General features: G+C 42.6%; 1 protein-coding gene across 2 annotated transcripts in view; it reads right to left on the bottom strand.

The window, feature by feature from the left end:
- Positions 1-23,434: 23,434 nt before the first annotated feature.
- NOL6 (nucleolar protein 6) overlaps positions 23,435-27,547 on the bottom strand; it is a 62,949-nt gene continuing 58,836 nt past the window's right edge. For both annotated transcript variants that reach the window (XM_075840376.1, XM_075840384.1), the window contains exons 25-26: positions 27,242-27,343; positions 23,435-23,709 (exon numbers count right to left, since the gene is read on the bottom strand). In XM_075840376.1, coding sequence (XP_075696491.1) covers positions 23,560-23,709; positions 27,242-27,343 — 252 coding nt within the window. In that variant the 3' untranslated portion in view covers positions 23,435-23,559. The remainder of the gene's footprint in view (positions 23,710-27,241; positions 27,344-27,547) is intronic.

Below are 27,547 nucleotides of genomic sequence, written 5' to 3'. Positions count from 1 at the left end.
CATCAATAGCCCAGTTACACTGAAGGAAATAAATGAGAAAATCAAGGGGTCGTGGGTGACAGCTGCTTCCCTCATATCTGGAACCTATGCCTTATCACACACATCTACAGGAGCAGGATAGGTATCACCCTACCGAGGAATATGTGTCAGCAGCACACTGAGAAAATTGCTCAATAGCATCCTGAATAAGAGAATTCTCACAAATTACAAAGCCAAGCTGGGTTCATGCGAAACCACCGCACTATAGACCCCCATCTACACCGGCACATCCTCATCAAGACCTCATTAGACCGGGCTGCAGCCTAAACCCAATGCTCTTCAACTTATAGATTATTGAGCTAGCTGCAGCCCTGGAATTCTCCTTGGCGTCAGGCCTTGCCCTCCATGCTATTAAGAGGAAGTTTCTGCTGTATACAGATGACCTCTTGCTTCCTGCTGCTGCTGTTCCCAACAAAGAGAAAGTCTGGCAGTCCTATAAAAATTAAGTTCTACGTGGGCACTGCCCATCAACCCAAAGAAGAACAAAATCATGGTGTTCCAGATCATTACACCACTACCATAGTCTAGACATCAACCTATCAGGGAGCTTTAAACTATCAATAGAGCCCCTAAAGGACAAAGAACTTTCTATGCGATGAGAACACAACTATTCCACCTTAAACCACTAATGAGAGTCTGGATTAAAATCTTTGACTGTATCATCACCCCAATCCTCCTATATGGCAGTGAAGTTTGGGGTCCCGTCACATATCTAGACATGGCAAAATTGGAGTAAAACCGTACAGTAGTCTTCCATCTGGAATTGTGCAAGCACTTTCTCCAGGTCCATTAGAGCACCTCAAACCATGCATGTAGGGCTGGGAAGACTTCAACTTCTACTAATGGTACAGAAAAAGGCATTGTCATTCTAGGAACATATACAGAATAGCAGTCCATGCTCCTACCACCAGGAGGCATCACAAGTGGAGCAGGACATATCCATGGCATGGAACAATTCTTCTGCTCACTGCTCGTCCAAAACCCCAATCATCACAGACTAATGAAGGCACAAATCAAGAACACAATTACCCAGCACAGAGAAACATATATCAGGGACATGAAAGCCTCAAAGAAACTCACTGTCTACCTGTCACTGCAGAGAGAATACAGACTGGCCCCATATCTGGAGGAGATACAAGACCCCAGAGACCAGCTGATGCTGAGCTGGTATAAGGTGATCGTCCACAGTGTGGAGATTCAGGATGGCACAGACAGACCTACAGACCCTGGTAGGACAGAATGTGCCAGCGGTGTGACCAGAGAACCCTGGAGATCAAAGTACACTTCCTGCTGCAAAGCCCCAAATACTGAGGGACACTGATTTTCAGAGACTTTATGGCCTCATCCCAGACCAGCCCTAGAGAAGAGGAGAGGTAACTTTACATTCTCTACATGGGGTAAGACAGTGAAAGTAGATGCACAATACATGACAGCATGCCACCGACTGAGAGGGACCGAGCATCATGGACTCATTCATCTTATACTATATATAATAATTATAATAATGTTCCCAGACTCATTCTTTATACATCCCTTATAGCTGCTATTGCCATCCCATCAATAATAGTATGCTTTAGAAATGCTAATATGTTTTTTTAATCCTGCCAATAAAGCCTTTTGAAATAGATAGATAGATAGATAGATAGATAGATAGATAGATAGATAGATAGATAGATAGATAGATAGATAGATAGATAGATAGATAGATAGATAGATTGATAGATAGATGATAGATAGATAGATAGATAGATAGATAGATAGATAGATAGATAGATAGATAGATAGATAGATAGATAGATAGATAGATAGATAGATAGATAGATAGATAGATAGATAGATAGATAGATAGATTATATATGAGATAGGTAGAGTAATTTATGAGATAGATAGATAGATAGATAGATAGATAGATAGATAGATAGATAGATAGATAGATAGATAGATAGATAGATAGATAGATAGATAGATAGATAGATAGATAGATAGATAGATAGAGATAGATAGATTATATATGAGATAGGTAGAGTAATTTATGAGATAGATAGATAGATAGATAGATAGATAGATAGATAGATAGATAGATAGATAGATAGATAGATAGATAGATAGATAGATAGATAGATAGATAGATAGATAGATAGATAGATAGATAGATAGATAGATAGATAGATAGATAGATTATATATGAGATAGGTAGAGTAATTTATGAGATAGATAGATAGATAGATAGATAGATAGATAGATAGATAGATAGATAGATAGATAGATAGATAGATAGATAGATAGATAGATAGATAGATAGATAGATAGATAGATAGATAGATAGATAGATAGATAGATAGATAGATTAGATAGATAGATAGATAGATAGATAGATAGATAGATAGATAGATAGATAGATAGATAGATAGATAGATAGATAGATAGATAGATAGATAGATAGATAGATAGATAGATAGATAGATAGATTAGATAGATAGTCATTCTTACACACTTCTGAATACCTCTCAATGTAAATTCCTGGACAACACTATTCCAAATCAAAGTAGAAAAATAAATAACTGGACATGTTCCCCAGTTAATCTGTCATGTCCGCTCTGCAGCTGTGGGAATGTGGAGTATTACATAAATGTTTCCATATTGTGGTGACAGTAACAGATGGGTGCAACGCTTGCGGCTTTTAATGGAAGAAAGGAGAGGCTGTTATTACGTCTCCTGTGTATGAAGAGATCTGGAGGTCTGGTACCCACACATTACATTTTCTCTAGATAATGGAGCATTAACATAAAAACATTTTATTTTATTTTTTGCAAATTTTATATTTCCACCACTTCATGTGTATGTCCACCGTCTTATAGCTTACCTACAGAAATTCTCTCCATAAAAATTTGAGTCACTTAGTAAATACATTGCATTACTTATCTGATCCTTATTAAGGTTCTGTTCACATATCGTTTCTGCCTTCCATCGGAGGTTTATGTTGAGAGTACTTCCCGACGTGTATCTCTGTCAGACGGCTCAAACGTATGCCACGGTATAGGTATAAAGTGCTATATGTCACTCAGGGGCGTAACTAGGAAAGACTGGGCCCCATAGCAAACTTTTGACTGGGGCCCCCCCTCCCCTGGGTGTCACACAACCCCCCCCCCTTGTAGATAGTGCCTTTTTTACAGCCCCCCCTGTAGATAACGCCATACAGCCCCCCCTCTGTAGATAGCGTCATACAGCCCCCTGCAGATAACACCATACAGCCCCCCTGCAGAGAACACCATACAGCCCCCCCCCTGTAGAGAACACCATACAGCCCCCCCTGTAGGGAACGCCATACAGCCCCCCCCCCCCCTGTAGAGAACGCCATACAGCCCCCCCCTGTAGGGAACGCCATACAGCTCCCCCCCCTGTAGGGAACGCCATACAGTCACCCACCCCCCCCCCCCCCTGTAGGGAACGCCATACAGCGTCCCCCCTCCCAAAAAAATGCGACCTACAGTGTGCCGTACAAGATACATGTATCCCCTCTCCACAGGATAGGGGATACATGAGTGATCGCTGGCAGCGATAGGGAGAACGGGGGACTGAAAGTCCCCTGAACTTCTCCATGACAAACCTCAGACTTCCTGCGTCTGCGCAGCTCAATAAAAATGAAAGGAGCGCTGGTCACACATGCGCACAAGCACGACCGGCGCTCCATTCATTTCTACGGAGCTGCCGACACAGACCCCGGAAGTCCGAGGTTTGTGATGGAGAACTTCAGGGGACTTTCAGTCCCCCGTTCTCCCTATCAATGCCAGCAATCACACATGTATCCCCTGTCCTGCAGATATCCTGTGGAGAGGGGATACATGTCCTGTGGAGAGGGGATACATGTCCTGTGGAGATCCTGTGGAGAGGGGATACATGTCCTGTGGAGAGGGGGGGATACATGTCTTTTGCTCTATTTTGCGCCTTCAGGACCAGACACCGTTCAGCCATTTTTAGCACGTGTTAGTTAAATGGGTATAACTTTTTTATTTGTTGGGCTAACGACGTGATTTTTGCGACGTTGTTTCCATAGACAATGCAGGTTTCATTTTTTATCGTTTTTATACACACCTTTTTTGCTATTTTAGAATTTTTATTCATAAACTTTGAAAATAATAGTAAAAAAATAAGCTTTTTTACATTTCAGCTATTTTTTTTTTGGTAATAACATAGTTTTACCCTAAAATAGACCTTTTATTTGTGATCGTCATTGTCTACCGTAAATTTTTATATATTACATGTCTATATTAGGGTAATTGGGTCAGCGCTAGCGTTACAACAATGATTGGTGGGGGGAACGTTTTTTTTTTGGGGTGGGTATTTTATGTGTATTTATTATTTAATTTTTTTTGCACTTTACTTTATTCTTTTTTTATTACTATGGTCTGTCTGTCAGAGGTCAAAGAAGACCTTTGGGGAACTTTATATATTTTTTCTTTATTTTACACCAGGCTTTTCCCCTGTAACTGGAGCTGCACAACAGCCCCAGTTACAGGGGAAATCAGCCCTCTCATAGTGACGATTGTCACTAATAGGGCTGTGCTGGGTCTAGTAAGACCCAGCAGGAGTCTGTCACTAACGGCACCCGGTGATCATGTGACCAGTCACATGATCACCGGGAGGAATAGAGACAGCGCCGCTGCTGCTGTCTCTATTCCTATACACAGCGTTCATTGAGCGCTGTGTAAGAAGACATCGGAGAAGACAGAAGCAGCGAAAGCTGCTTCTATCCTCTCCTCAGGGTCCCCGGCAGTCACTGACAGCCGGAGACCCGACATTCAGCTGCCCGATCGCGCGGGCAGCAAGTTAAAACCCGAGACGTAGAAAGTCTATGGCTCGGGTTTTAAGGACCCTGACCGCTGGCCGTAAAAATACAGCCAGCGGTCGGGAACCAGTTAATGGCAGAGCGAGGAGATACCTCCCTGCTCTGCCGTAGTGTTCAGTGGCGTCCCGCTGTAAAACAAAACGTAGACCACATGGCATACATTTTCTTTACTCTCATACATACAGTGAAAAAGTTACACAGACACATAGAGGTCCAGCGGATGACACTCTTTCGGCATCTGTTAGGCAAATGGGGCCATTTTGAAACATTTAGCTTATGCGCCACAAGCTATCACGGCTCATAAACCAAATATAGTACAAAAACGAAATGAGAACAGAGCCTTAAAGCCTGTATTAAGGTCCTTTTACACTGAACCGTTTTGGCCAACACAACGAGTGCCGATCAACGAGACAGCCCTTTTTGATCATAGCTCGTCTGCTTTTTTCACAAGGTGCTAATATGGGGACGAGCGATCGTTACTCCGATCGTTCGTCCCCATACATTTGTCTCATGTCGGCAGCACGTCTCCCTGTTTACAAAGGGAGATGGGCTGCCAATAACGATATTATTTTCGGCATTTGGAACGATACAATCAGCAGATGAACGAGTGTTTGCTCGTTCATCGGCTGATCGTTGCCCTGTTTACAGGGCGATTATCGGGAAGGAGCGTTCTGTGAACACTTGTTTGCCTGATAATTAACCGGTGTAAAAGGGCCCTCATACTTTACAAATTTTTCATTGGAAACAGTAAGTAAGCTTGTCAACATATGGCTATAAAATATGCCAATTGTTCCCTGACACTACCTAAGACCCCATGTACACAACCGTGCCCGTTATAACGGTCCGTGATTACAGGCATGTCCGGCTGCGGAAAGTCATCCGTATTTGCGGGCCATGCTCCCATTATAAAGTATGGGCACACGGTCCGTAAAATAAAAAAATAGGACAGGTCCTATTTTTTACGGATGATTTCTACGGCCCGGACACCTTCCCGTAAATATACGTGAAGGTGTCTGTGCGCCATGGAAATGGATGGGAACATATTTTGATCCGCAATTACGGTCCGTAATTGCGGACCAATAATTTGGTCGCGTGCATGGAGCCAAAGAGAAGGAAAATATCCTTTCAGCCCTGGAAGCGTTGTCACTTTTTTTTCTTTTGTTAACCTGAGTACAGTCTTTTGCTCACTCATCAGCCAAACAAAACATACACAAGAACAAGATCCGTCAGAAGCCTGCTCCAGAAGGAGCTGGAGCCAAAGGTCTTTCCATCTGAATGCCCTCAAGTTCTTGACTACAAGTTCTTGACTACACAAGAAATGTGTACTAATAACACGTCATTCTATGTACAAGCTTTATGTTGTCTGAATATCATGTCTGTCTCCAGTAAAACTTATATCAGGACAGCCTTGAATTACAGGTAATGCCTGATATTCACAGAACACTGTTTGAGAACAAACCTTGTCTAACAAGATTATATAAAATACATTTCAGAGGCAAAGTATACATAGTCAGAGTATACATATATGTAGCATAAGCATATAATAATGGCAATAGATTATTAAGAATAGGCTATTCTGATTATTTTTTTATTATGACATCAGGCCATCATTATAAAAATTTCTCAATATGAATTCTAGGCAGAAGGCCCAGGCAAATAGAGGTCCGTGCAAATGCGCCGTCACTCAGTGGGACCCACCCACAGTGAGGTCAGGCACTTTAGGGTCACTTCTGTACCTCAGGATCTCAAAATGATTAGCTACCATGAAATAGCCACTGATCAGGTGGCATGCGCAGCACTAATAAAAACAGGCACTACAGTTGAGTGTTATAAAAGGCCAAGAAAAGACAACTAGGAGTGTAGAAAGTATTTAGATTTTTTTTATTGCAAGCCAGAGTACACGCTCAAGTGCTAAAAAAAAAAGTCTACATACATAGCCTATCACAAGCCCTCTCCAAAAGGAGAAAGGAAAGGGAACCCACAAACCTTCCCCAACCCCCTGAACCAGAAGGCCCTACAAGAGTCAGGGATCACCATACTCCAGGGGTGGGCAAACTTTTTGACTCGCGGGCCACAATGGGTTCTAAAATTTGACAGAGGGGCCGGGCCAGGAGCATTTGGAGGGAGTGTTTGGGCCGGATATACTAAAGCATTAAATGTAGTGTGTGCAAACCTCATAGCACAGTAAGAACACTACAACCCAATTTATTAACTGTCTTTCAAATGTGAAAAATAGCCCTTATCAGTTAATAAATTTGTCTCAAGGAATATGCAAGATATGGCATTTACATACTATTTCGCAGATACTGGGAGGAGGAAATGTAAATAGATTAAAATAACATACGCACTGTGATTTATCAAGAAAAAAGTTCTGTTGACTCTGTAAATTAGCTGCCAACCTCTGAGCAGTAGCCGCCCGTTCTTGTGTTGACTGCTTGCTAGCATAGTTTGCATGCTTCGTGGCAAAGTGACGGCTGATATTGTACTCTTTGAAAACCGAAGGGCTTAATGGTGACGTGAAACGAAGTGAAAATTAAAGTGAAATAAAGAGAAATACGCGCCACATTAACCCCTTAATGACCGGGCCATTTTGCACGTTAATGACCAAGGATTATTTTTTGTTTTTTCATGGTCGCATTCCAAGAGTCGTAACTTTTTTTTTATTACGTCGACATAGCCGTATAAGGGCTTGTTTTTTGCGGGACGAGTTGTATTTTGTAATTGTACCATTTTTAGATGCTTATAATATATTGATTAACTTTTATTAACTTTATTTTAGGAGAGAATTGAAAATAAGCAGCTATTCCAGCATTAATTTTCACGTTATAAATTTATGCCCTTTACTATGCAGCATAAATAACATGTTACCTTTATTCTACGGGTCGGCACGATTACGAGGATACCAAATATGTAAAGGTTTTATATGTTTTCCTATGTTTGCACAATAAAAACCCTTTTAGAAAAAAATTACTTGTTTTTGCATCGCCGCGTTCCAAGAGCCGTCATTTTTTTATTTGACCGTATGTGGGCTTGATTTTTGCGGGCCAATGCGTAGTTTTCATTAGTACTATTTTGGGGTACATAGGACTTATAGATTAACTTTTATTTTATTTTATTTTTTATGGGGGGAATGGGAGAAAAGAGAGAATTTTGCCGTTGTTTTTTGCGGGTTTTTTGGACGCCGTTCATCCGGCGGTTTAATTAATGTGTTCATTTTATTGGTCAAGTTGTTACGATCGCGGGGATACTATATATGTGTATGTGTGATTTGTTTTTACACTTTTACTGAATAAAACCACTTTTTGGGCAAAAAAAGTAGTTTTATTTGATTTTGACTGTAATTATTTTATTTTTTTTCAACAAACTTTATTTAACTGATTGACATTTTTTTTTTAAGTCCCACCAGGGGACTTCACTATGCGATGTGCCGATCGCATATATAATGCTTTGGTATACTTAGTATACCAAAGCATTATTGCCTGTCAGTGTAAAACTGACAGGCAACCTGTTAGGTCATGCCTCCGGCATCGCCAAACAGGCAGTTGCGGAAGACAGACCTGGGGGTCTTTGTTAGACCCCCGGCTGTCATGGAAACCCGACGGCGACCCGCGATTTGTTTGCGGGGGCGCCGATCGGGTGACAGAGGGAGCTCCCTCCCTCTGTCAAACACATTAGATGCCGCTGTCACTATTGACAGCGGCATTTAATGGGTTAAACTGCCAGAATCGGAGCGCGCTTCGATTCCGGCAGTTGCAGCAGGAGCCAGGCTGTGTATAACAGCCGTGCTCCTGCCGCTGATCGCGTGGGTACACTGGCAGTATCCGCGCCATCACAGGACGGATATATCCGTCCTCCTGCGCGAACTAGCAGCTGCTGAGGACGGATATATCCGTCCTTCGGCGTTAAGGACAACGGTCAATGTGTTTTGAGTGCGCCATCTATTGGGAAAACGTGGGCATTGCAGGGAAAGGGGGAAAAAAAGGAGGTTTTTACTATGATTTGGACAAGTTCGGCGGGCCGGATTAAAAAGCCTAACGGGCCGTATGTGGCCCGCGGGCCGTAGTTTGCCCATGTCTGCCATACTCCCTCACAACTTGATCTCCTTTTTGCTATCAGAGTAGATGGGTTGTTTTTTTTCCCCGTTCTAAACAACAGGTCTTGGAAGGTATTGATTCTCCTTGCAGTGATCCAACTGGTAGGGCGTCTTAAGGGCAATGCTCTCTGGGAAAAAAGTATGCAAAATATCTCTCCTCCAGTTCCATGTATAGGTAACTAACTGCAGAGATTTACTTACAGTGTAGTCACCTGTAGATGGCACTAGAAAGAGTTATTTTGCATACTTTTTTCCAAGGAGCATTTGGCCCCATGCACACGGCTGGCCGCTGACGGCCGCCCACATTTCCGGGCCGTGCTCCCATACAAAGTATGGGAGCAAGGGCCGTAAAATACGAAAAATAGGACATGCTCCATAATCCCCGGCACGGTTCTACGTCACGGACACCCATCCGTAGCGCTACGGAAAGGTGATTGCGGCCAATAGAACCAAATGGGTCCGTAAAACAGTCGTGCGCATGGGGTCTTACTGTAATGACCATGGTCACAGACCGCCGCCATCCTATACTCACCACGGCCACGACCGCAGACCATTGAGCTTCTGCCGTCTCCTCTTTCTGAGATGCCGGCGTGCATTTCTATCCAGTCCTGCTGATACCTGTAAGGTGCGTGCGCACCAGGAAAATCTGCCCCAACCTATTCCTGCATACCAGGACCTATAAAAGTAGCTCTGCCCATTCAGGTAGTGGTTCTCTTTCCCTGCCTCCCCTGAAGTATTATCTGTATTTCATATGCTTAGGTGTATGGTTGGATGTATCCCATATAATATATATTAAAAGAATTGAACAGATTTCATCTTGTTTCAAAATGATATAATGGGGGATCCCTTATTGAAGAAAAATTCGTTCCTCCATAAATCTACTACAAAGTCTAGATAGTAGTAGTTATCCGTATTCACGGAAGAATTAATATTGATAATAAAATTCAGGTAGTAATTGTATTCCTATGCAAAATTCAATTATTGGTCTTATTTTGACCAAGTAGAGACACACCACTGATTGCCCTCCCCTTGATAAATACTGAATATATTTATGAATATGATTTTCTGGATATTCTAATTGTCTGTTTGAATATAAAAATATCTATGCCTGCTATTGAAATTGAGAGAGATATATATCATTGTGGCATCTCATGAAAGATTTAAATATATAATATCCATAATATCTTTGTGTGAAACATTATGTTTTTTATTGAACCAATGAATGAATTTGGGACACTATAAATATAGTGTGTTTGGCAGCACTTGTCAAACTGCTCTGAAGAAATCCCGTTCAGGGATGAAACGCGTCAGCTGTTCTAATCAACGGGGCGGGTAGTGACGTCCAAACCCTGCCCAGAGAATACCTGTCCAGTGTTGAAGATCACACGTGGAAAGGAACATACGTTGGAATTTCTATCTACCTGGCTGCCGGCGTGCGATCTTGTCCAGCTGGGTCCGTTCCTCTTGGAGTGCCTTCAATTCACCTGAAATATCAGGGTGCGATCCTGCATTGCTGGGCCCCTACCTCCGTGAGTACAGTGGTTGTTGCCTGCATGGATCAATAGAGGAAAGCGCCAAGGGAAGCAATGGTGGAGACGTGGATGCTTTGAAACCAAATGTGTGGCCACACAGGTGAACTTCCCTCTTGAGGAGACCTGCCATTCCTCACCCCGGAGTCAATTACCTCCCCGCATGGTCTTCCCGGCACTTACTGGACTTCGGAGGCGAAGGTAAAAATCCATTTAAGCTTATATCTTGCTTCAAAGCCCAACTGCTTGAGGGCTATACATTGACCCTAGGATCTGTAAAAAGACTTCTTATTATCATAAGATTTGAATTGGTTTTGTTGATCCACTTGATGAGAGAAAAAAGCACGCTTATAACCACATTCCTCTAATTCTTGAGGCTATTTGTCTATTTTGAGAGTCAAGTCATATTATATGCATATAAAAAAAGTCTCTTTATTAATATCATTACCAGCTACTCCAAATAGGTACTTTGGCAATATTGTGATACAAATTACATATATGTTTGGAAACCGCAAGTGTGAACATAGCCCAGCGGTTTCTCATTTTGAAATCTCTTTGTAAAATTGTTTAACGCGTGTACATCGTGCTGTATATCCATCAGGCAATATCACCTATGTTCTGAAGGTTTATTGTATGTTCTCTTTCCTGGCCAGGAGAATTCTCTTTTTAAATTGTTACTTGTGTATTTATGTATAAATTTAACTTTGCCGGTATTATCTGGATTCAAAAAATAAAATAATTTTTTATTCTTATTGAACCCAAGAGTGCTTAGCTATATTCCTGGATCTTTTTCTTTTTTTCTTTTTTCATTAATCTATATCAGGAATGGCACCGTGCTATATTATATTGCAATTCTGGGTTTGTTAGGTATGGTTTGCAATAACCACATCTTTTTTTCTTTATTGAGCAATGTTGTGTCTATTCATGTTTGTCCTGCAAATAGTTCCTTAGCTTTATCCCGTATCCAGTAATTATGTTTAGTTCTAGTGCTAAGTTGAGTGTCCGAGTTGAGTTTACTATCTGTGTCCAAGACGACTTCACCGTCTGTGTCCGATGCCTGTGCCAAACCGAGCGTCCGAGACGACTTCGCCGTCTGTGTCTGGTGCCCGTGCCATACCGAGTGTCCGATACAATTTTACCATCTGTGTCCGGTGCTCATGCCATACCGAGTGTCCGAGACAACTGCACTACTCCAGTCCGGTGTCCTAGCCAAGTCCAGTGTCCGAGACGACTGCATTGCTCCAGTCCAGTGTCCTAGCCAAGCCCAGTGTCCGAGACGACTGCACTGCTCCAGTCCGGAGCCCTAGCCGCACGTCATCATCCTGCACAGGCTACTTCCCCCTGACTGTCTGGCATTTACCCACTTCTGACCTTCTAGGTACTTTTGCATTGTGGGTCCACATACCTGCAAGTCATTACAATTACCCTTAAGATTCCTTACCAGCTAGATCTCTGCAAGGAGAATCAGTACCTTCCGAGAGCTAAATCAAAGGCATATCATTCAGCCAACCAGAACCCTGCACTCTACTGATGAGGAGCAGTGGATTGGAAGCATTGGAGGCTGCAGGTATCACTTCTTGGCCTTTTGTTTAAGATCAAGTGTAGTTTCTGTTCTGTCAAAGACTCTGCTCCCAGGAACAGCCTGTCATACCACTCACTACTTTATGGACTATTTCCTGAGATTCAACTGGATGAACTAATGTCTTTTTTATGTCTCTTTTATGTCTCTTTTTAGCCACATACGTTGCTATCACCAGTTCCACACAGATAAGCCTGCTTCCATGCTCTGTGACATAACCAGCCTACCACAGATAAGCCTGCCTCCTCACTCTGTGACATCACCAGCCCTCCACAGATCAGCCTGCTTCCTCACTCTGTGACATCACCAGCATACCACAGATAAGCCTGCCTCCTCACTCTGTGACATCACCAGCATACCACAGATAAGCATGCCTCCTCACTCTGTGACATCACCAGCCTACCAAAAATAAGCCTTCTTCCTCACTCTGTGACATCACCAGCCTACCACAGATAAGCCTGCCTCCTCACTCTATGACATCACCAACCCTCCCCAGAAATCACTGCCTGCCTTTTCACTCTGTGGCATCACCAGCCTACCACAGATAAGCCTCCCTCCTAACTCTGTGACATCACCAGCCCTCCACAGATAAGCCTGCCTCCTCACTCTGTGACATCACCAGCCCTCCACAGATAAGCCTGCCTCCTCACTCTGTAACATCACCAGCCTGCCACAGATAAGCCTGCCTCCTCATTCTGTGACATCACAAGCCTACCACAGATAAGACTGCCTCCTCACTCTGTGACATCACCAGCCCTCCACAGATAAGCCTGCTTCCACACTCTGTGACATCACCAGCATACCACAGATAAGCCTTCTTCCTCACTCTCTCCACCCTCCCCGGAAATCACTGCCTGCACTCTGCTCTGTCTGAGATAAGACACAAAAGGAAGAGTGTAGAGAGCAAACAGTATTGTAGACCTGTCATACTGTCATTATCATTATCACTAGTAGGCAGAGGATTAATAACATTTAATTTTACTTTATGCTGTAAAATGTCTGGTGTCTGAATTATTTTTGGGATTCAGGGTCTAAATATATTTTGGGGTCTGGGTTCTCATCTATAAGTTTTTGTTGCTTTTAATAAAAATGTTAATTATGGTCAGCCCCAATAACCTTGTCTATTAACCTAAGGCCTTATTCACACGAACGCGTTTAACGTCCGTGATATGCACGTGAAAATCACACGCGTCACACGGACCTCTGTTAGTCAATGGGGCCGTTCAGACAGTCTGTGATTTTCATGCACCCATTGAAGTAACACTTCCGTGTGTCGCGCGTGATTCGCGCAACAGTAGATAAAGAAATTAAAGAAAAAATAAAAGCACTTCCTTCATTTCTTTTTCTAAACATCAAAACCGCATGTCATAAGGATGGCATATGCGTGAAAATCATACAGCCATGCACCATTCACTGACACACGGAACTGCAATGCGCGCAAAATGCTGGGTTTTTTGCGCGCGCAAAACGCACATGTTTGTGTGAATAAGGCCTAACTCTGGCCCTGAATTGCGCTGTTAACCGACCCAGTGACCAGAATGGGAGATAACCATCTAATGTGTATCAGTGGTCACACATAAAGACATAGATCAAAATAAATGCGCCACAAAAATGCTCTAAGTGCGAAAAGAACGGCATGAGATGAGTATTTAGAAACGTCTATTTCCTCAATAGAAGGATATGATTGTGTCAGTTTATTAATGTCTGAGATCCTTTCCTGCTGATTAATCCTATTAGTCTCCTAATTGTGTTCCACATCTCGTTAGCCTTGCACTTAGTGTCTGACGTATTCTACAATGTATAGGATGATATAAATACCGGGGCAGATTTACTAATGTGTCTGTGCCTAGAATGTGTCGAAAAATGTGCAACAATTTGGCGCATTTCATTTTAGAACAGATGTTTTCACCTCTCTAGACACATAAAAGTAAAAAGGGATGGAGATTATGAGAAAGTGGGTGTGGCTTAAACGTTCCAAAATGCGCCATTAAGATTTTGGCTTAATATTCTGTCGCAAAATAAGCCAAACGGTCTTAAACTTATTCAATCTGCCCACTGTGTTTTCCTTTACCAAGCTAGAGATTGAGTGTCAGAACTAAGAACCATAGCAGAGGTTTAACGCAACAACACATACGTTACATACTGTACAGAACATGTCCACCCGTAATCCTGAGAGTCAGAGAATCGCTATATGTTAAGTTTTACTCTAGAAGAAACCTTTATTTTAACTGGGATGATTATCTTATAATAGAGTACATTCACCCATAAAGCTTGCCCTCTGGTCTGTGGTGATGCGATTACAGCTGCAGACAGAGTTTTTTTTCAAAACGACAAGACTCATCCTGTCAGCCGGGTTGTTCCATGACCCTCCCTGTGAAGAACGTGCCTAAGAAGTCAGTGAAGCTCTAAAATCAAAACTTTGTGATTCGCTTTAAGTTTGGTAGCAGGAATCCGGACAGTGGGATCTTTAGTGGCTGATTGCAAAATTTAGATTGGGCCCAAATTAAACGGGTTGTCCAGGATTAGAAAAACATAACTGCTTTCTTCCTAAAACAGTGCTACACCTGTCCATGGGTTGTGTGTGGTATTGCAGCTCAGACCCATGTCCTGGACGGCCCATTTAGTAGACGCAGAGACACTCTTCTACAAACGCCGGAACCCATAACCGGCATAGTACAAATATTCATCTAATATGGTGGATGCTGAACCCAATGAAATTTTAGTGTAGTACGTGCCATATTTGTGAACACAATACACGCTTGTTGAGCAATTAAGTGCAGCTACTGAGGTGTGTCAGGTTGTAAATAAGTCGCAGTGTGTTACTTAGGTCAAACATAGGTGTAAAAAAAATGTGGCTGGGGGCTTGATAAATAAATAATTGTATCGCTTCCATCATCCCTTCCATTAGAAACTTACATTCTAATCTCCGTTTCTTACACACAATGTATCACTCCCCTTTTCTCTGACCCCAGGAGCGCACAATTTAATCGCTGTATCCCTCACACAATGTATCACTTTTATCTTCCCTGCCCTTAGAAGCTCACAATTTAAAGGAGGCTCTCCTGGCAGTTTTTATTGATAGTACATCCTTAGGATAGGCCATCACTATAAGGGCCAGTTCACACTGTTTTTTGGCACGTTTTTTGACGCGGAAACCGCGACAAAAAACGGCCAAAAATGCCTCTCATTGATTTCAATGGGAGGTGGGGGCGTTTTTTTCCCGACAGACCCTATCTTCGGGCGTTTACGTCTCTGACCTCCCATTGACATCAATGGGAGGCAGAGAAAGCATATTTTGCTGTGTTTTTTGCCCGCGATGCTCAATGGCCGCGGGAGTAAGACACTGCGAAAAACACTGCAAACGGCGTGCAGGCAGATCAAAATGGCGGAATTTTGAGGCAGAATTTTCTGCCTGCAAAAAACTCTAACATACCCTAAGATCAGTGGGGGTCCGACTCCGAGCTCCCCCACGATCAGCTGGCTGAAGGGATGTGGCATTTGTCATCATGGCCTTTTCCCAGTTTACAGGCGTAGCTGCTGTGACTGGGATTGCAGTACCGGTCCCATTCAAGTGAATGCGACTGACCTGCAATCCCAAGCGAAGCTGCTATGGATGTGTACAGCATTGTGCCTGGTAACCACTAAAGAGGCCATGGCAACGAGCTCCGCGTCCCTTTAAGCAGCTCATCAGTGGGGCTGCTGGGAGTAGGACCCCCACCAATCTGATATTGATGGCCTGCTGTGAATGTCAGGTGTCCACATCTTTTGGCCATATAGTGTATTACAGCAAAATTCCTTTAACCTGGCATTCCTGGGAGCGGACAGGCTCAAATATTCTGAATTATGGAACGGACATAGAAAAGTATAAAAAACTAACTTTTGTGTTAACATTTTATTTTGCGCTCTTTTTGCTCAGTCTCCTTCTTGTGTTGCGAGTTTACGCATTATATTGAAGTTCTGTGCTGAAACCCATGGCATGATTTTACATAAAGCCACATTAGGCGAAGCTTTATATGAACCGGCTTATAAAACCAGATAAGCGGCTGTTGACGAAAAACAATACATTGCTTGTAAAATCAAAGCAGTAAAATAATCACCAGATCACAAGTTGCTGCTGCTGAGAATATTAATAAGAAACACTCACAGACAATGGGGTTGTAAAAAGTGAGAAGCGGTGAATGGAATATTACATGAACTGGCACAGACATATCCCCTGGCTGCTGCGCCCAAGATGCCAGTCTCTGGCGCCGATCCATCAAATGCAAAACTTGTGTAAGGCGTCTTCTGTGTAATTTGCTTTCACTGTAAATGGCAGTGAAAAGTTGAGGCCACCAGGATAAAGGTTGATAGTAGTGGAGGAGGGGGTAAGGTGACTCTACAGAATCTGCTCTGACACCCCCCCCCCCCCCCCCGCAGTGGTTACTCTTTTCATAGGGTTGCAACAGAGAAACCCGGGACGAGCGCCTATCCTTCGGTTGGGAGGATCCGCAATTCACCAGACTTGTGGCAATTTTTTCAGAGCCGCTTCAATCGGTTTTAACCCCTTCCCTCTTTAGCCACTTTTGACCTTCCTGACAGAGCCTCATTTTTCAAATCTGACATGTTTCAATTTATGTGCTAATAACGTCGAAATGCTTTCACCTATCCGGGCGATTCTGAGATTGTTTTCTCGTGACACATTGGAATTTAAGATAGTGGTAAAATTTGGTCGATACATTCAGTATTTAATTGTGAAAAACACGAAAATATAGTAAAAAATTGCAAAAATTTGCATTTTTCTCAATTTAAATGTATCTGCTTGTAAGACAGGCAGTAATACCACACAAAATTGTTTTTAATTAACATCCCCCATATGTCTACTTTAGATTGGCATCGTTTTTTGAACATCCTTTTATTTTTCTATGACCTCACAAGGCTTAGAACTTTAGCAGCAATTTCTTACATTTTCAAGAAAATTTCAAAAGGCTATTTTTACAGGGGCCAGTTCAGTTGTGAAGTGGTTTTGAGGGCCTTATATATTAGAAACCCCCAAAAAGTCACCCCATTTTAAAAACTTCACCCCTCAAAGTATTCAAAACAGCATTTAGAAAATGTCTTAACCCTTTACACATTTCACAGGAATTAAAGCAAAGTAGAGGTGAAATTTACAAATTTCATATTTTTTTGCAGAAATAAATTTTTAATACAATTTTTTTTATAACACAGAAGGTTTTACCAGAGAAATGCAACTCAATATTTGTTGACCAGTTTCTGCAGTTTTAGGAAATATCCCACATGTGGCCGTAGCGTGCTACTGGACTGAAGCACCGGCCTCAGAAGCAAAGGAACACCTAGTGGATTTTGGGGCCTTATTTTTGTTAGAATATATTTTAGGCACCATGTCAGGTTTGAAGGGCTCTTGCGGTGCCAAAACAGTGAAAATCCCCAAAAGTGACCCCATCTGGGAAACTAGACACCTCAAGGAAATTATCTAGGGGTGTAGTGAGCATTTTGACCGCACAGGTTTTTTACAGAAATTATTGGAAGTAGGCCGTGAAAATTAAAATCAACATTTCTTCAAAGAAAATGTAGGTTTAGCGATTTTTTTTGTCATTTCCACAAGGACTAAAGGAGAAAAAGCACCGCAAAATTTGTAAAGCAATTTCTCCCGAGTAAAACACTACCCCACATGTGGTAATAAATGGATATTTGGACACACGGCAGGGCTTAGAAGGGAAAGAGCACCGTTTGGCTTTTGGAGCTCAAATTTAGCAGGAATGGTTTGAGAGGCCATTTCACATTTACAAAGCCCCTGAGGGAACAAAACAGTGGAAACCCCCCACAAGTGACCCCATTTCGGAAACTACACCCATTGAGGAAATTATCTAGGGGTATAGTGAGCGTTTTGACCCCACAGGTTTTTTGCATAAATTATTGGAAGTAGGCTGTGAAAATGATAATCTAAATTTTTTCAAAGAAAATGTAGGTTTAGCTAATTTATTCTCATTTCCACAAGGACTGAAGGAGAAAAAGCACCGTAAAATTTGTAAAGCAATTTCTCCCGAGTAAAACAATACCCCACATGTGGTAATAAACGGTTGTTTGGACACACGGCAGGGCTTAGAAGGGAAAGAGCGCCATTTGGCTTTTGGAGTCCACATTTAGCAGGAATGGTTTGCGGAGGCCATGTCACATTTACGAAGCCCCTGAGGGGACAAAACAGTGGAAACCCCCCACAAGTGACCCCATTTTGGAGACTACACCCATTGAGGAAATTATCTAGGGGTATAGTGAGCGATTTGACCCCACAGTTTTTTGGCAGAAAATATTGGAAGTAGGCCCTGAAAATAATAATCTACATTTTTTCAAACAAAAATCTAGGTTTAGCTAATTTTTTCTCATTTCCAGAAGGACTGAAGGAGAAAAAGCACCACAAAATTTGTAAAGCAATTTCTCCCGAGTAAAACAATACCCCACATTTGGTAATAAACGGCTGTTTGGACACACGGCAGGGCTTAGAAGGGAAAGAGCACTATTTTGCTTTTTGAGATCACATTTAGCAGGAATGGTTTGCGGAGGCCAGGTCACATTTGCAAAGCCCTTGAGGGGACAAAACAATGAAAACGCCCAAAAAGGGACTCCATTTAGGAAACTACACCTCTTGAGGAATTCATCTAGGGGTGTAGTAAGCATTTTGACCCCACAGATGTTTCATAGAATTTATTAGAATTAGGCAGTGAAAATAAAAACAGTCCTTTTTCTTCAATAAGACGTAGCTTTAGCGCAAATTTTTTCATTTTCTCAACAAATAAAGGAAAAAAAGAACCCAAAATTTGTAAAGCAATTTCTCCCGAGTACGGCAATACCCCATATGTGGTCATAAACTGCTGTTTGGGCAAACGGCAGGGCTCAGAAGGAAAGGACCGCCATTTGGAGTGCAGATGTTGCTGGATTGGTTTCTGGGCGCCTGTGGGCCCAAAACAGTGGAAACCCCCCAGAAGTGACCCCATTTTGGAAACGACACCCATCAATGCATTTACCAAGGGGTGTAGTAAGCATTTTAACCCTGCAGGTGTTTTGTAGAAATTAGTGTTCACTCGATGTTGCAGAGTGAAAATGGGATTTTCTTCCATAGATATGCCAATATGTGGTGCCCGGCTTGTGCCACCATAACAAGACAGCCCTCTAATTATTATGCGGTGTTTCCCGGTTTTAGAAACACCCTACATGTGGCCCTAATCTTTTGCCTGGACATATGACAGGGCTCAGGAGTGAAGAGTACCATGCGGAGTGGAGGCCTAATTTGTCGATTTACAAAGTATTGGTTCACAACTGCAGAGGCTCAGATGTGAAATAATAAAAAGAAACCCCTGAGAAGTGACCCCATTATGGAAACTGCACCCCTCAAGGCATTTATTAAGAGGTGTAGTGAGCATTTTCACCCCACAGGTCTTTTCCATAAATGAATGCACTGCGGATGGTGCAAATTAAAAATTTATATTTTTCCCTAGATATGCCATTTAGTGGCAAATATGTCATGCCAAGCTTATGACACTGGAGACACACACCCCAAAAATTGTTAAAAGGGTTCTCCCGGGTATGACGATGCCATATATGTTGAAGGAAACTGCTGTTTGGGCACGCTGTAGGGTTCAGAGCCGAGGGAGCACCATTTGGCTTTTGGAGAGCGGATTTTGCTTGGTACTAAATTTGTTTGAGTATTGCTGGTGTTTTATAATGTGGGGGTACATGTAAGCGGGGCGGAGTATATAAGGGGCATAGTCAGGTTGTATGAAAAAAATAAAATAATCCATAGATGTGTGTTACGCTGTGAAGCAATCCTTTCCGCACAGGCCAGTGTCGCACTGATAAATGGTGTAATTTCTTGTCCCCCTTTTGGTCCACACTCTGCACCTTTGTAGTTTGAGGAATTTTGCTTGGAAAGTATTGTCCTGGTATAATACGGGCACCGTCGCTTCCAGCGGATATGTTTGGGCCCTCCCTTTCCTGGTTCCCTAATTTTAGGTCCTTGATAAATCGCCTCTTCAAACTGAAGAAATGTTCCCCTCGGGCACAACTGCATATTTTTTTATTTCCTGACTTATTGGAGCCATAACTAATTTTATTTTTCATAGACGTAGCGGTATGAGGGCTGGTTTGTTGCGGGATGAGCTGTAGTTATTATTGGTACCATTTTGGGGTACATGTGACTTTTTGATCACCTTTTATCCTATTTTTTGGGATGCCAGGTAAACAAAAAAATGCAATTCTGGCACAGCTTTTTTCGTTTTTTTTATACAGCGTTCACCATGCGTTATAAATTACATGTTAACTTTATTCTGCGGGTCAGTACGATTCCGGCGATACCTAATTTATAGCACTTTTTTATGTTTTACAACTTTTTTCACAATAAAATTACTTTTGTAAAAAGAATGTATTTTTTTTCTGTCGCCAAGTTGTGAGAACCATAACGTTTTAATTTTTTTGTCGCCGGAGCTGTATGAGGGCTTGTTTTTTGCGGGACGAGCTATAGTTTTTATAGGTACCATTTTTTGATACGTGCGACTTTTTGATCACTTTTTATTCTAATATTTGTAGGGCAAAGTGACTAAAAAACAGAAACTCTGGTAACGTTTTTTACGGGTTTTTTTACGCTGTTCACCGCGTGCAATAAATAATACAATATTTTGATACCTCAGGTCGTTACGGTCGTGGCGATACCAAATACATATGGTTTATTATTATTTTTCAATAATAAAGGACTTGATAAGAGTAAAAGGGGGATTGTGTTTTATTTGATTACTTGAAACTTTTATTGTTTTCAAACTTTTATTTTTTGCACTTTTTTTTACACTTTTCTTCAAGTCCCACTAGGGGACTTGAAGGTCCAACGGTCAGATTTTATTTTTTCTAATACATTGCACTACCTATGTAGTGCAATGTATTAGATCTGTCAGTCATTCACTGACAGCAAGCCGATTAGGCTTCGCCTCCCGGCGGGGCCTAAATCGGCTTCCGTAATGGCAGAGCAGGAGACCATTGTGTCTCCTGTTGCCATAACAGCAGTCGCCAGTCCCGATTGCCTCTCAGGGCTGGCGATCTGCTAGTAACCGTTACGATGCAGCAATCGCTTTCGATTTCTGCATCGAAGGGGTTAATGGCAGGGATCGGAGCTAGCTCCGGTTCCTGCCGTTACAGGTGGATGTCAGCTGTACAGTACAGCTGACTTCCACCGCTGATGACGCCGGATCAGCTCCTGACCCGGCGCCATCTTGCCGGCAGCTACGGAAGCCGATCAGGCTCCGCCGCCGGGCGGATCTTGACCGGCTTCGGTGCTAGGCAGACCGGGAGGCCAGTATTAGGCCTCCGGTTGCCATTGCAGCCACCGGAACCCCGGCAATTTCATTGCTGGGGCTCCGATGAGCTGCAAACACCTTAAGTGCAGCGATCGCGTTTGAGCGCTGCACTTAAGAGGTTAATGGCGGGGATCGAAGCTAATTTCGGTCCCCGCCGTTACAGTCGGATGTCAGCTGTAAGATACAGCTGAGATCCGGTGATGATGGCACCGACTCAGCTTCTGAGCCGGTGCCAAACATTTGACGTACATGTACGCATTTTGCGGGAAGTCAATGCTTTCCATGACGTACATGTGCGGCAAATGTCGGGAAGGGGTTAAGGACCCGTCTAAATGAAAACAACAAAACGCTGAATTTAAATCTCACACTTCAGAAGGCAAGTCAGGCCAAATGTCTGCCAAGTTCAGTTACATGATGCCAAAAGGAATGCTTTGAGTTGCAACTAATGTATCTCAGCATCAGTGCAAGGTTGCCCTCTGCAAGAACAGCTGCCCCCAAGAGTCATCTATACTGAGTGACTACACTGGTTCCCCATGCTCCAGTGAAGACCAGAGTAGTCACCCATTATACTGAAGGAGTGCTGGTTGCGCACAATGATAAAATGCCACTAGCGCTACCACTCCACTATGTGACTACTTGTGGGACATTGAATGGCGTCACAATGCCAGGAATCCCCATGAGTTCTATAGAAATCTTTTTTTACTAATCACATGATCAATAGGCTTGCTTATTTGACTAGCTTCTTTGTATCTGGGACTCCTGCGGCACCCACTTCTTCATAAGGCGAGGCATGTCTCCTACACATCGAGACTTCATCATCCAGGAAGATATTTTACTGGCCAGATTGGCAAGAAGCTACCGGTTAACTTCCATCATACTAGAAGCGGAGGCAGATACTGGCTGGCACTGGTCACACTCTACATGTCGCTATTTTGGCATAGATGTTAACTATGAGTGAATCCATGTGTGTACTGTAGTTTCAGGAGAAAAAAATTCAACACCAGCAACGAGTGGAGGTACTTTCCATTTATTATACAAAAATGTAGATCCCACAGATATTTTTTATATTTCTTCAATAGAAATAAATGAGTGTGAGGGTATGTTCACACGCAGTTATTTCAGGCTTATTTCGGGGCGTTTACGCCTTGAAAAACACCTGAAAAAAATAGAAGCTGAACTGCCTACAAACATCTGCCCATTGAAATCAATGGGAAAAACAGCATTTACTTCATACAGGGTGTCTTTTTCCGCCTGTTTTAAAAAAACGGAGCGTAAAAAGACGATCCGTAAAAAGAAGTAGCATGTCACTTCTTGAGGTGTTTTTTTGGAGCTGATTTTCCATTGAACACTATGAAAAATGCCTCAAAAAACGCCTGAAAATCAGAGGCTGTTTTCTCTGAAATCAGCTCCGTATTTTAAGACGTTTTTGAGTTTGCGTGTGCACATACCTGAAGAGTATGTTCACACGCTTAACCAAAAACATCTGAAAACACGGAACTGTTTTCAAGGGAAAACAGCTCCTGATTTTCAGACGTTTTTTTTTAAGAAACTCAAGTTTTTTTACGGCCGTTTTTGGAGCTTTTTTCAATAGTCTATGAAAAATGGCTCCAAAAATGTCCCAAGAAGTGACCTGCACTTCTTTCGCGGCCGTTTTTCAAATGGCCGCGTAAAAAAACGGCCCATCGGAACAGAACGCCGTTTTTCCTATGTTTGGAGGCATTCTGCTTCAGATTTTTTGGCCGTTTTTCGGACGTTTACGCCTCGAAAAATGGCCGAAAATAGGCCGTGTGAACATACCCTCATGGGGAAAAGGGCTGAAAATGACGGACAAAACACGATATGATATTCTCACATGTAAAAATTGTCTTCAGAAATAGAAAAAAAAAATCTACAAAATAAAAATTAATTCAAAACTAAATCACACAGAAAAGGTGAAAAGTCGTAACACCCTTCAATATACAATCTTTAGATATATCTGAAATTACAAGATGAATGAGTCCCAGAGTTCCTATCAGATAAAAAATGTAATTGTAATATTTCACAATAGTGTCTGGTCAGTCCCTGGAGTCCTGCAGATCCTGACCGCACATGTTCTTCACATGGATGCCTGGTGTCTCCTGGTCCTTACCGTCCTCCATTCAGATGTTCCACCTCTCAGACTGACACTCAATGCTCTTGACCAGCCCCTCCCCTAAAATCTTAAAGTCTTCCAATATGGCCTCCACATTGGGAATCAGTAGCAAGCGGTTACTTTTAGGGTCTATTACCCTTCCATTCACTTTGGTCAGCTGTAAAAAAAAAAATTATAATAATTTACAAAAAACATTATACAGAAGTCCAAAAAGAGAAATAAACAACAAACTCTATTTCTCTGTATATTATATACACTCTAATGGTAAATACATTCTATTGTTCTCTGTTATCAGCCATTTAAGGCAGTGCCGGCTGACTGTAGGATAAGTGAATGCAATCTATTGCTCACTGTTCTCAGTAGAGGGGGCAGACTGTAGGGTTCATCAATGGTATGAGTGACGATAAGTACAGAAACCTCCTTGCCTCCCTGATCACTATTTTATGTCCCATATCTCCAGGAGATGTGCCAGCTCCATCATCAGCAGGTGGCTGCTTTAAGACGTTTAACCCCTAAGATGCCACAATCAATAGCAACTGCGGCCAATTAGTGGTTTTACAGAGGAAGAGGGGGGGTTCCCTCTGTTAGTCCATTGATGCAATCGCGGGGTGTCGATGGATTGTCATGGCAGCTGGGGGACTAACAAGGGCCCCCAGGTCTGATATGTATGTGGGCCTAATAAGATGCCTATCGATATAACACTGGCAGGCATAATACACTGTAGTGCAGTGTATTATGTACGATCAGGGGATCGCATTTTTAAGACCCCTAGTGGAAATAAAATAAATAAAAAAAAGTTTAACCAAGTAAAATGACAAAAAAAAATAATTTTTCTTTATTCTTTTACCTTAAAAATAATAAGACGAACCTGTACTATAAAACTAACACCCTGTTTATTCTGCACCATGTACACTAGAACACATTTTTTTTATTAAAAACAATGGCAGAATTGCTGTTTTTTTGTCATCCGTCCGTGAAAGTTAATAAATAATTCCTTTGTACCTGAAAATGGTACCAATGAAAACGACAGCTCGTCCTGCAAAAGACAAGCTCCCATGAAGCTATATAGACCGAAAACTGAAAATGTTATGGCTGTGGTTGCGTCCTTAAGGCCCAAAATAGTTCTCATCCTTAAGGCTATTACATAATTATATATCAATATTAAAGTTTGTGTATGTGTAATATATGAACTTCCAAATAAGTTTAGAATTTCTGAAAATCTGGAATTTTAAAGATCCCGAGCATGGTGGATTATCGGAATTTTACTGTGCATATATGTACTCATATATGTATTTTTTTATTATTATTCTGCATTGCTCCATTACCCTGTATAATTAATGACATATGACACATCCGATCATGTCAGGCAGGTTGTAATTGACCGTGCAACGGCCCCCGGGGAAATTCACAGAGCAGCTAATGAGCCATACACAGATCCTGCTCCACCCTGCCTGCAATTATGTAACGCTCAGCTTGTTGAGGATGGAGCACATCTTATACACCAGTTATAGGCAGAGAAACCTGCAGATTAAGGCTATATTCACACGACAGTGAAAACAGCTGTGTGACGGTCGTTTTTTTACAATAATAATAAAGTTCTATGGGTGTATTCACATGGCCGTTTTTTTAATGGCCCGTGAATATTGACCGTCAAAAAATAGGACATGTCGTATTTTTGTCCGTTTTCACGGTCGGACGGCTCACATAGAAGTCAATGGATCAATTTTTACCGGCCGTTCTTCAGGAAACAATCCTTGTAAGAGCTTATTCAGACGAACGTATAATACGTCTGTGCTACGGACCTATGTTAGTCAATGGGGCCGTTCAGACTGTCAGTGATTTTCATGCCGCGTATGTCCGCTGCGTAAAACTCACGACATATTCTATATATGGCCGTTTTTCGCGCATCACGCACCCATTGAAGTCAATAAAGTGCTTTTCTGTTTACAAACATAAAAACAGAGTTTCATAAAAATCACACAGCAAAAATCACACAGCCACGCATCATATGCTGATGACACACGGAGCTTTTGGAGGACCTTTTGCGCGCGCAAAATTCTGCGTTTTTTGCGCGCGCAAAACGCACACGCTCGTGTGAATCAGGCCTAACGGCCGTTAAAATCTAGTCCTGGATGAGGACTCCCTGCACACAGCGGTACTTTGAGTGCTGAGCCCGGGGAAGCCCTTGACATTACTGTCCATATAAGGACAGTGATGTCGGGCTTTCAACAATGGAATCTCCGGCCGGAGCATCGCAGAATCTCTGGCCATGGACTCCAGTCTTGTAGATAGCACCCCTTCATGTAGATAGCACCCCTTCATGTAGATAGCACCCCCCCCTGCCTGAAGATAGCAAACCCCCCCCCCCCCATAGATAGCACTACTGTAGCTCCTTGTATGAGCAGAATCCCCGGCGGCCAGACCCCGCTTTGGCAGAGGATTCCGCTCCTGGAGAAGCACCCAGCATCACTATCCATAAATGGACAGTGACATCAAGGGGTTACTCCTGGAGCGGGATCTCCGGCCCGCTCTGGCTGGAGATTCTGCTCTCTTGACGTCACCGTCCATATATGGACAGAGAAGTCAGGGGCTCTGTCCATGAGGAATCCCCAGCTAGAGGGATTTCGCTCCTACAGTGTGCTACAGTGGCGCTATCTACAGGTGAGGGGGGTGGTATCTACAAGAGGGTGGGGGTGGAATCTATAAGGGACGTGCTATCTACAGGGGGCTGGTGCTATATGGACGACGACACTGTGGCGCTATCTACATGGGACACTGTGGAACTATCTACATGGGCACTGTGGCACTATGTGGGGTCTGTGGCACTACGTACAATGGGCACTGTGGCACTATGTGGGCACTGGCACTTTGTGGGCACTATGTCACTTTATATTTGGGCACTGTGGTACTATGTGGGCACTGTGCCGCTTTCTACAATAGGCACTGTGGCACTATGTGAGCACTGGCACATTATATGTGGGCGCTGTGGCACTATCTACAGTGGGCACTGTGGTACTTACTATGTGGGTATAATCTACAGTGGGCACTGTGGCACTATCTACAGGGACATTGCAGCACTATCTACATGGGCAATGTGGTGTTTTCAGGTGGTTGGGACAAAAAAACAAAACCTGAAAAAATAAATGTATCCTTTTTTTTTTTTTAAAGGCTATGAAAAACGGATGACAAACGGCCATTAAAAACAAACAGACGGACTGGAAATGTGTGAAAATTTAGAGACACACTGATGCAAAGTGGCCATGAAAAACGGATACAGTTTTTAATGGCGATTTATTTTTCACTGTCGTGTGAATGTAGCCTAATTTTGTAATATATCTTTACCACCAAGCCCATTATACTGAAGCTTTCACCCTTGTACTATACCAGTGCAACCAACACCAGTAGTCCCAGATGAACGAGGACTCTCTCTGCTGCTCATGTGCAGCTTCTGAGCCTGATATGTGGGGCTGCTTATTTGTCAGAAGCTGCACATGCTCAGTACAGAGGGACTCCTTCAAGCGTAATGGATATTGACGGCTCTGCTCTAGAGGCCAATTTATAAAAATAAATGACCTCATAGGATCGACTGGTCCTCCTTAAATAACACAGGACAGGCCTAATATACCTCAGTGCTGTAATACGAACCACATGATGGCAAGAAGTCACCATTGACTGCAGATAATACTCACTTTAAATGGCTGTGGCGTGAAGCTGGATGGATTCCAGATAACAGCGATCACTTCTCCTCCATGGGTGTCATAGAAGAACAATGCAAATTCCCCATAAGACTCCTAAAACCGGACACAGGAAACACAGCTATGAGAACTCAACATCAGCTGGACAGAATCATTTACTTATCGGCCTATATATGAAAAAATAAGCATGGACCACAAGTCCCAGCAAGTCCTACATAAAATAAAATCCTTGCTAAATTAATTGTCACCCATCTAAGTATCAGTCAGGGGTATTATACATTTTTTTGTTGGAGAGAGATT

The sequence above is a fragment of the Rhinoderma darwinii genome, chromosome 1 (genome assembly GCF_050947455.1).
Source record: "Rhinoderma darwinii isolate aRhiDar2 chromosome 1, aRhiDar2.hap1, whole genome shotgun sequence".
Taxonomy (NCBI): domain Eukaryota; kingdom Metazoa; phylum Chordata; class Amphibia; order Anura; family Rhinodermatidae; genus Rhinoderma; species Rhinoderma darwinii.
Note: the sequence above shows the minus strand (reverse complement) of the source record. Positions and strands in the feature narration are given on the sequence as shown.